The sequence below is a fragment of the Schistocerca nitens genome, chromosome 9, assembly GCF_023898315.1.
Source record: "Schistocerca nitens isolate TAMUIC-IGC-003100 chromosome 9, iqSchNite1.1, whole genome shotgun sequence".
Classification (NCBI taxonomy): Eukaryota; Metazoa; Arthropoda; class Insecta; order Orthoptera; family Acrididae; genus Schistocerca; species Schistocerca nitens.
This window is the reverse complement of record NC_064622.1, coordinates 20,704,166-20,714,442: the sequence shown is the minus strand read 5'-3', so window position 1 is coordinate 20,714,442 and position 10,277 is coordinate 20,704,166. Positions and strand designations below refer to the sequence as shown.

The following is a 10,277-nucleotide window of genomic DNA, read 5'->3' as shown; positions in this document are numbered from 1 at the left end:
TATAAAACAATCAACAAAAATAAATTTACATGAACCAAAAATACACAGTACATGGTGATAAAGTAGTATCAGAGTGCAAAGACAGGAACACCAATCCTTGATAAAAATAAATTAATGAATTAATGTTCTCTTTCATATTTAGCACTCACAATATAGTAATTAATTGGTACAAAAGTAATCTACTAGCAGTCTTCAAAATTGGTACACAAAAAAAAGGACAGTAGGAGCTTATTCACATTTTGTCATGTTACACACAACAAATTTGGAGTGAAACTCAATTTTGGCATCATAACAACAACATAATAAAATCAAAAATCTCTAAGGAACAGAACCACAATAACTTCATTTGACTGAGTGTGGAACAGAACATGAGTCAAAATGTATTTTTGCGTGATACAATAAAAAGCTCTCTCTAGACCTTATAGTGGAAGAGGAGGAAAAAGCAATACTGGTACATTCTGACACTTACAAACTCATTTATTACTCTAAAAGGAAAGTGAAAAAATGAAGACTTCATAATGCGATCACTGTTGTGATTAAAATTCTCCAAAAATATTTGGAGTTTACATCTCAATACTTCACAGAAAAGTCTGCTACCACTGTAACTACATTCCATGTCAGTCCTTATTTGGAATTTACTGAACACATACATGCACATTAAAATACAAAATACTGCAGGGTTGCATTACCTTTGTTATATGTAAAATCACTTTTGGTGACATATTTAATGCAATAAACCACAGCTTAGTTACAGAATACAAAACAGGAACCATTAAGAGCATAAATGCAAGAACAACCACCTCTAACTATCAATTGTTACAACTAATTCAAACCACTGCCTCAGGGCATCACTAAGAACTGCCGGAAGAGCACTAACATCTCGAAGCACTACGTAGAATGGAAATGGAAAGTCATCCATGTACGATGTGAATTTAACTTTCCCGCCAGTGAAGTCAGTATTTCGCACATCCAAAATTGATGTCTGAAACACAGATGCAAACACACCACTCTCAGATAAAGCAAATAAATAACTGCTCTGGCATATGTTTATAGCCACAACTAAAAATTAATTGCAACACACAGTGAAAACTAAATAAATGTATCCATAAAAAACAAATTTTGCCTGCAAATTAGGGGAGCAAAAGAAAACACCATCTGTAAATAACAAAGCACCTACGGAAACAAGACTTTCACATTTCTTACATTTAGTCAGTTTCTTGTGAATGCAATGCAACTTACACTGTCGACACTTCACTATATGTATCTCTCAGTTTTCAAACTTAATACAAGGTCTGCTTTTATATAGTGACTGTTGTCTGCAGCTTTTTTCCCCTTACTCACCAAAGCCTCGGCAATGATAGATTAGAGATTAGTGCACCATAATAAATCTACAGAAGGGTTAAGACAGAGCTTAAAAATTATGACTGGAGTGAAGGTAACAATGGATATTTGTACACCCAATGGGGTCCACAGTTTAAACAAATTTTCTGAATAATGATAATCTGCTGTTCTGGCTGTAATTGGTTGGATTTTCAATGTTCCTTTACTTGTGGAATATTCTGTCAGTACTTGGAGGGACATAGACATATTACAAACTGACATGCAGATATTGACGTTCCACAATAATATTTATTTAACATTTCACTTTGAACCAGCTTTCAGCATTCTAGCCATCCTCAGAAAACTTGAGACTAACAGATAGTCCACACAACATCAGCAAAAGTTTAAAGCTGTACAAATAATGATTTTCCAAAGATATATGACGTTATACAAGCATACATCTATACAAATCACAGGCTTGGCAAAATTCACATAGAAGAACAAGTAAATCTTATATTACTTTAACCATAAGGATTAAAAGTAAATGAATTACAAGCTAAAACACAGTACACAATTGAGTACTGGCACAGACTATTATGTAACATGGAGAAAATAATTGCTGACCATGAGGAAGAGGGAGCAGAGGAAGGGAACAGTCTTATGGCAAGGGAAATATTAATTGGCTGTTGCTACTTTAGAAGGGCGCATAATTGAACTGTATGTACTTCCGCTATGGGTGACATCACATTTAATATCATAAGAATAACATTCATTCAGAGCATGCTCAGCAAATATGGAATCATACTTTTTCAGTCTTCAACTCCTTTCATGTTCAGTAAGAGACCCAGTCTGCTCATTGCAGACAGTGGCCACCTGCGTGTGACTTGTGCACACATACGCCTGCGTGCAAGTGGGAGTCCTCACTCTGATGGAGGTCTTTGTCCTAAAGAGTAATGTGGCAGGGCTGCAATGTATCCTAATTTGTGACTTAAAACCACCATGTAAATGGTCAGTATGTTGCCATAGTTTACACTGAAGGAGTGTGCCATAATTCTAAAACTGACTCGTTCCACATCACAGGGAGAGCTTGCAAATATGATCTGTGGAATGCGCAAATAACTGAACTAAACAGAAATGGAACAGATATACTCAGATGGATCCAAGTGAATATCATGCGACAGTAGGGGCACAATATATGTGAACATATGGAAAAAGAGGAGAAAGTCCCAAGCCACAGACCAATTACACAGAGTAATTCTTCAGTACTGTACTTCATTAATAGACTAGGGAACATACAAGATAACAGATCTGACAGTACACAGCGCCCCAACAGTAAATGTTTAGACTCATTTAAGCATTAGAAGTGGCAATAATAATACCCACTAGAAACAACTGGGAACTATTAGATGTAGAGGTTTCACTATTTATTTCATCTCGGGTAGTTCTGATCGAAGAGCACTTCAAAGTTGCTGACGTCCAGCTATGGTCTGATCCTCACAGTAACAATCAAAACAGGAGGACATATTGCAACAGCACTTGATAATTTAATACTAAAACCAAGCATCTTTCATGAACTAGATGTGATAGTGAACAGTTTTTCTGATCATCTGTCAATTTTGCTAAGAATTTCAAAGAATCTAAATGCTTACTCAAGTCACACTACTCATAGAGTATTTACTGCATGAATAATTAGATGACTGTTACCAAGAACACAAGGTAGATGACAAATTTTGTTATTTCCTAAAAATATTCTTAGAACATATGAATTCAGTCTTCCTTTACAACAGGAAGGAACATTTACAGTAAAAGCCAAGCAAAAGGGTGGCTAACATATGGAATCAACGTGTTTTAGTCTAAAAATGAGAACTTTATTTAATGTAGACAACTAGCCCTAATCAGTAACTTGTGAATAGATTAACTCTAATCATAAACTGTCACAGCCTTATGATCATTTATGGTAACTGAATCAAAGAGTCTGATTAGTTTGCCAACAGGAGATGAAGAAATCGGCCACATGAATCTGTTCTCTAACAAAGTTCAAGGTCATCTTACTATACTTTACTGAAGTAGCCTGCAGTGGCTGTTTTTGCCTGTTAATGACTTGTCTCAGTCTTCATCCCTGAATGCTCTCCTTCAAATTGTGATTTATGGCACACAATGTGACAATGAAAGAACTATGCTAAGAAGAAACTTACTTCTTATGAGGCTGCTGTTCGAGGACTACTCCTTGATTCATATTTCACATTTCCATTTCCAAAAAGGCCATAATGTGCAACTATAAAATAGGTTTCATAATCCTACAGAGTTTGAGATATATATGAAGTGTATTCACAGTTGTGAATATGGACAACCACTGGCTTTATAACAGAATGACAACAATGAAATTCTGTGCTGGAGCAGGACTTCAACTTGGATTTCCTCCTTATTGTGAGCGGTTGCCTTACCAACAGGCTATCTGGGCACACTTCGCGGCCAGATCCAAACACCCACATGTCCATGTGAGTACAACCTGCACCCGTACAGCCATAACGTATATTCCTGAACAGGGGAGACACTTCAACTGAAAGTCGCTTGCTCGCTAAATGCAATATTGCAGTACCTCTGTTCTTCAGAAGTGAGATAGTGTTCCTTCGGACATGCATGGATGTCCAAAGGAATAGGTACTGCGGTGACTCCAGTCATTATGAAATACATGAAATGTGTTCACAGTTGCGAGTGCGGATAACCATCCGCTGTGTACTGGAATGACCTTTCCAGTAGGCTATATGAGCATGCTTCATGGCCAGATTCAAACTTCCATAGAGCGTTGACAGACACATGGTTGACAACATATGAAAGTCAGATCTGGTCATGAAGTGTGCTCAGATAGCCTAATGGTAAGGCAACTACTCGCAATAAGCAGGAAATCTGGGTTTAAGTCCCAGTCCAGCACTTTTTTTTTTGGACAAGCATACCAAAGGAACATTGCATATTATTTCTGAACAACACAGGCACTGCAATGTTGTAGCTTGAGATCTGACAACTCTTCTTCAAAATAAAAATAACTCGTGACTCTTTCTAGTCAATTGTAATCCTTCACTGCTCTAGTTAAATACAATACAATGTTGCAGGAAGGTAAGAAAATTCTTTAACATAATCTACATTCAAATTTAAGGGTACAGCAGTATTTTGTTTATTAGCAATTTAAGTTGACTTTCTATTCCATTTTCACAAGAGAACTACCCATTTCAGAAATCTGTTTTTCAAACACAATACTTTCAGACATATGAGGGTTGGAACTTAAAATGTGGCAACTATTTATTCACAACCGATATAAAAGAGTTACACGTTTGCATCTGTTACTGTCCTTCAGAGTAGTCACCAGCGTTGTGTAGAACCCGTTACCAGCGATGTGGAAGGGGTAGTATACTGTTAGCAAAGTCTGTTCTGTTGATGGTGTGAATGGAGCTGTCTATTGCCTGTCGAATCTCTGGAACAGTTCTGAAGTGAATGCCACGAATTGGTTCCTTCATCTTTAGAATCAAATCAAAGTCACAAGGACTTACATCCGGGGAGTATGGTCCCATCGACCAAACACAGCAGCCACAGCTTGCCAAATCAAGATAACAAACGGATTTGCTTCTGCATGATGGTGACTTCCCTACTACTTCCTACTATTCGGTCTGCTACATTGTTTCACCTCTCTTATTTTGGCCTCTGGAATGACATCTGCTAGCTGCCAAAAACTGCTATTATATCAAAAAAAATTTTAATGACTAATTTAAATTGCAGATCACCATCAAGTTGACTTACAAACTAAAGGTTTGAAAGCACAAATTTAATTGTGAGGGCCAATCTTTTGATAACACAGGTCAACGAAAAATTTTTTTTGAAAAACTTTTTTTTACTTTGGTAGCTGATCTTCATAGATTTTTATGAGCTTAATCCAAATCTAGCCTTAGTTTTTTGTATCACCCGTAGTTTTCGGGCAATATGCTTTTTATTATGCAGTATAAAAATCCTATGCTATAAGGTAGATGGGGAAATTAGTGAAACACTCTGTTACAACATGTATTGTATTTACAGTAAGCTACTTAAAACGATTACATGTGTTAATAGTGGTTTCACTTGTCAGCTGGAATTGGTTTGTATTTTCTTTCTCTTTTTTCTTTGAAGCTTCTTGTGTAGCTTTTTCTACGATGAACTGCTTGCTGAACTTCTCGGTGAAGTGCATACATGTTTCCATTGTGTAATAAAACAGGCTTTTAATTAGTTTTGGATGAATCAATAAACAGCCTCCAGTCTTCCTTTTTGTATTCAATGCCAAACTCATTCACCAGACTGGGAATTACTGAGCAGTACACTAAATCACATTGTTGTTGAAAAAACTTGAAAAATTGCTACTCTCTCTTTCTATACATGTATATGCTGGTTCCAACTGCCAATAAGCTCTTTTCTTTTAATCTAGAGCCAAGCAATTCAGTTTTTTCTTTTGTTATGCCCAGATCCCTAAACAAATCCTTAAGCTCAGTGTGAGTAAACAATTTGGGCTTTAGACTTTCTGTATTACAGTGGACTTCTTCATCATCTGGTTCATCTAAATTAGATTGTACATCAGAAAATACTTCTGAATAGAATTTAAATCATCTGGTGGTTCAGGAACTGGCAAATCTACACCATGTCCTTCTGGTCGGATGGTGGACGGAAGTTAGGGTAGCTTATTGCCTTCTTGTTTTCCGAATTGTGACCAGTAATATCAACACTGCAAAAATTGGAGTGATTTCTTGTCTCATTCCGTATCATAGGAACAGCAAATCTAAAGACTTTTTTCTCCTTTTTGGACCATTTTCTCAGTTCTTCAACACACACACAGCATACCTTATGCGGTGCCAAAGATTTATCTTGATCACCAAGTTTAGATCCAAAGTATGATAGATAAACCCTTTTTACAAAGTCTGCAATGTTTCTTTGGTGTTTTTTAATCACAAATTCACCACAAATATAACAAAAACTCTAAGCAAAGCTTTTCCAACCATGATTAGACATTGTACTGAGCACATATGCAGGAAACGCGAAAGTGAGGTTAGGCTGACAGTAAACAAAACACCATCTGTTAACACAAAAGCAGAATCAACCCCTTTTTTTTTATGTCAGCAAATGTTTTTCAGCATGTTACCCAAGTCATCTACATTCATTACACCTCCTTTTTAAATTATTTTAACTACATAAAAGCTGTAAATCTTTTAAAAATTTACTTAATTTAAAAAATTTAACTATAAAATGTGAAGAAATGGTGGGTGATACAGTTTTTTAAGTGTCATATTTGGATTTCCCACCCTAAAAAAACGTAAGAATAAGATATTTTTAGCAAAAAAGTTTTTCCATCGTTGTAATTTGTGACTGAATCTAACAGTAAATTAAAGAGTAACTGACCATGCTACAAAATGACTTGTACGAGTCCAATATTTCAATACAGAGCTCCATACACAATGGGGAAAAAATCCATACTATGTATTAAATATGTCTGCTTGTGTCTGTATATGTGTGGATGGATATGTGTGTGTGTGCGCGCGAGTGTATACCCGTCCTTTTTTTCCTTTTTTCCCCCTAAGGTAAGTCTTTCCGCTCCCGGGATTGGAATGACTCCTTACCCTCTCCCTTAAAACCCACATCCTTTCGTCTTTCCCTCTCCTTCCCTCTTTCCTGAGGAGGCAACAGTTTGTTGTGAAAGCTTGAATTTTGTGTGTATGTTTGTGTTTGTTTGTGTGTCTATCGACGTGCCAGTGCTTTCGTTTGGTAAGTCACATCATCTTTGTTTTTAGATATATTTTTCCCACGTGGAATGTTTCCCTCTATTAATTTATAGTATTAACTACTGAAATTGATATGAATAAAATGCTCAAGAACAAAGAGGTTTCTCAAAAGGAAAATCATGTACATACCTCATATTTTGGGTTATCAATAATAATAAACACAGTGAAAATTCGCTCTTGACGTGCTCGACCAACGGCCCTTTCTACAAGCAACTTCCCTTCACTGCGAACACCACGTCCATCAGACAAGATTACTAAGAGCTGTGCTCGATCTGCAGAGCTGCGTGTCCCATGGTTCTCAAACATCTCAGTCACAAACTGGACTAAGGAGCCCACTTTTGTACTTCGCTGATCAAAACGTAGGTGTTGCAGCAGTCTGTAAAATTAAGATCCTCTCTTTACAAATCTTGTAATATTTGTTCTAATTAATTAAGCTAGTAAGTAATGAAAAGATTTTTCAATAACATGTTCTACAGACACGAATGCCTTCAGTCATTCATAGGAGACATTACATTATTAATAAAAGATCGTTTTGACTTTTGAATTCACATGAAGTGCTTAATTTTCAAATAGTTAAAATTATAATATCTGGAAACAAAAACAGAAAATCACAAAGAGCTATCATCTAGGAAAATAATGACACAACAGTTACAAGAAAATATGTATAATACGCCCGAAGCCCTGAAATTGTTTATATTGTTTTGACAGATGCTGTAAAGGTTATAAACTTCACCATGGAAAGGGCTCTAAAATCACAGTTGGTCACATTATTGCGTGAAGATGTTGCCGTTGTTCTTGTTGTGGCCTTCAGTCCAAAGACTGGTTTGACGCCGCCTCCCATGCTAATCTACTCTGTGCAAGCCTCCTCATCTCCGAGTAACTACTGCAACCTACATCCTTGTGAAACTGCTTAGTGTATTCATCTCTTGGTCTCCCTCTACGATTCTTACCCCACACACATCCCCCCCTTACTACATTGGTGATCTCTTGGTGCCTCAGATTGTGTCCTACCAACCGATCCCTTCTTCTGGTCAGGTTGTGCCAAAAATTTCTCTTTTCCCTAATTCTATTCAATATCTCCTCATTAGCCATGTGATCTTACCATCTAATCTTCAGCTTTCTTCTTTAGCACCACATTTTGAAAGCTTATATTCTCTTCTTGTCTAAACTGTTTATCATCCACGTTTCATGTCCATACATGGCTACACTCCATACAAATACTTTCAGAAACGACTTCCTGACACTTAAATATGTACATGATGTTAACAAATTTCTCTTCTTCAGAAATGCTTTCCTTGCCATAGCCAGTCTACATTTTATATCCTCTCTACTTCGACCATCAACAGATATTTTACTGCCCCAATAGCAAAACTTACCTACTACTTTAAGTGTCTCATTTCCTAATCTAATTTCCTCAGCATCACCTAATTTAATTTGACTACATTCCATTATTATTGTTCTGCTTTTGTTGATGTACATCATATATCCTTCTTTCAAGATACTGTCATTCAACTGCTCTTCCAAGTCCTTTGCTGTCTCTGACAAAATTATAATATCTTCAGCAAACCTCAAGGTTTTTATTTCTTCTCCCTGGATTTTAATTCCTACTCCAAATTTTTTTTTGTTTCCTTTACTGATTGCTCAATATACAGATTGAATAACATAATGGATAGGCTACAAACCTGTCCCACTCCCTTCTCAACCATTGCTTCCCTTTCGTGCCCCTCGACTGCTATCTGGTTTCTATAAAACCTGAAAATAGCCTTTCACTCCTCTTTATTATCCCTGCCATCTTCAGAAACTGAGAGAGAGTATTCCAGCCAACATTGTCAAAAGCTTACTCTAAGCCTACAAATGCTATAAACGTAGGTTTACCTGTCCTTAATCTATCCCCTAAGCTAAGTCATAGTGTCAGTATTGCCTTGGGTATTTCTAGATTTCTTCAAACTGATCTTCCCCGAGGTTGGCTTCTACCAGTTTTTCCATTCATCTGTAAATAATTCATGTTAGTACGAGGGCTATTCAGAAAGTAGGGAACATTTCGTCTGATGCCACTAGGCACGTGCCGATCGCGTGTATTTTTGGTACGTGCGTGCTCAGCAGCTCAGTTGGCATCCATCTGTGACAGTGGGAACATCTCTGTGCATCTGGTTCTTTTGATGTTCAAATTTGAAATGTGCGCTGTAATCAAAAATCCCGCCAGTTGTGAGGTGCAGTCTGTGATGTTGTTTTTGTTGGCAAAAAACCTAAAAACTATAGAAATTTATCTATTACTGTGCGAAGTGTACGGAAACAACGTAATGAATGAATGTTCCATCCGGACACGGTGCATTCAGTTTAAAAATGGCCGAACCAACATTCATGGTGAAGAGAAGAGTGGACGCCCAAGTACTGTGACTGACAATCTTGCTGCTGAAGTTGATGAAACGTTTTTTGAAAACCATCGCTTCACAATAATGGAGCTTTCACTTTCTTTTCCACAAGTTTCACAGACTTTGTTGCTTGAAACTGTCTCTCAAAAGCTAGGCTACCACAAATTTTGTGCACAATGGGCGCCCAAAATGCTTACAGAGCACCATAAAGAACAGCGAATGGGGGCAATGTGACATTTCTGGAGGCCTACCACAAACACGGTGATTCATTACCGGATCAAATTGTAACTAGTGACAAGACTTGGGTGAAACACATCAATTGCGAGACAAAATTACAGTCCATGGAGTGGGGGCACACAAGGTCCTCCCAAAAAGCAAGAAAATGTTTGCAAACCTTGTCAGCAAGGAAGTTGATGGTGACAGTGTTTTGGGATAGGCAATGTGTGCTTCTTATTGATTTTCTCAAACGTGGAGCAACCATAAATTCTGCCTGGTACTGTCAAACTTGGCACAGCATTATAAGAGCAGTTCAAAATGAACGCCAAGGAAAGCTGACGTCCAAAATTTTGTTTTTGCATGACAATGCACAACCTCGCACTGCAAACTACACTAAAGAACTCCTTAATTCATTCAAATGGGAAATTTTCCCTCATCCACCCTACAGCCCCGATCTTGCACCAAGCAACTTCCACTTGTTTCCCAAGATGAAGAACTGGCTTGCAACACAGCGCTTTGATGATGGCATGGAACTCCAGGCAGGCGTGACTCACTGGCTGAAGACTAAGGTGGCAGA

At 37.5% G+C, this 10,277-nt stretch overlaps 1 protein-coding gene across 1 annotated transcript in view; it reads right to left on the bottom strand.

The window, feature by feature from the left end:
* The window catches only part of LOC126203236 (midasin-like), a 236,520-nt gene continuing 226,243 nt past the window's right edge, over positions 1–10,277 (bottom strand). Inside the window, exons 36-37 of the mRNA XM_049937482.1 lie at positions 7,242–7,488; positions 1–982 (exon numbers count right to left, since the gene is read on the bottom strand). Coding sequence (XP_049793439.1) covers positions 803–982; positions 7,242–7,488 — 427 coding nt within the window. The 3' untranslated portion in view covers positions 1–802. The remainder of the gene's footprint in view (positions 983–7,241; positions 7,489–10,277) is intronic.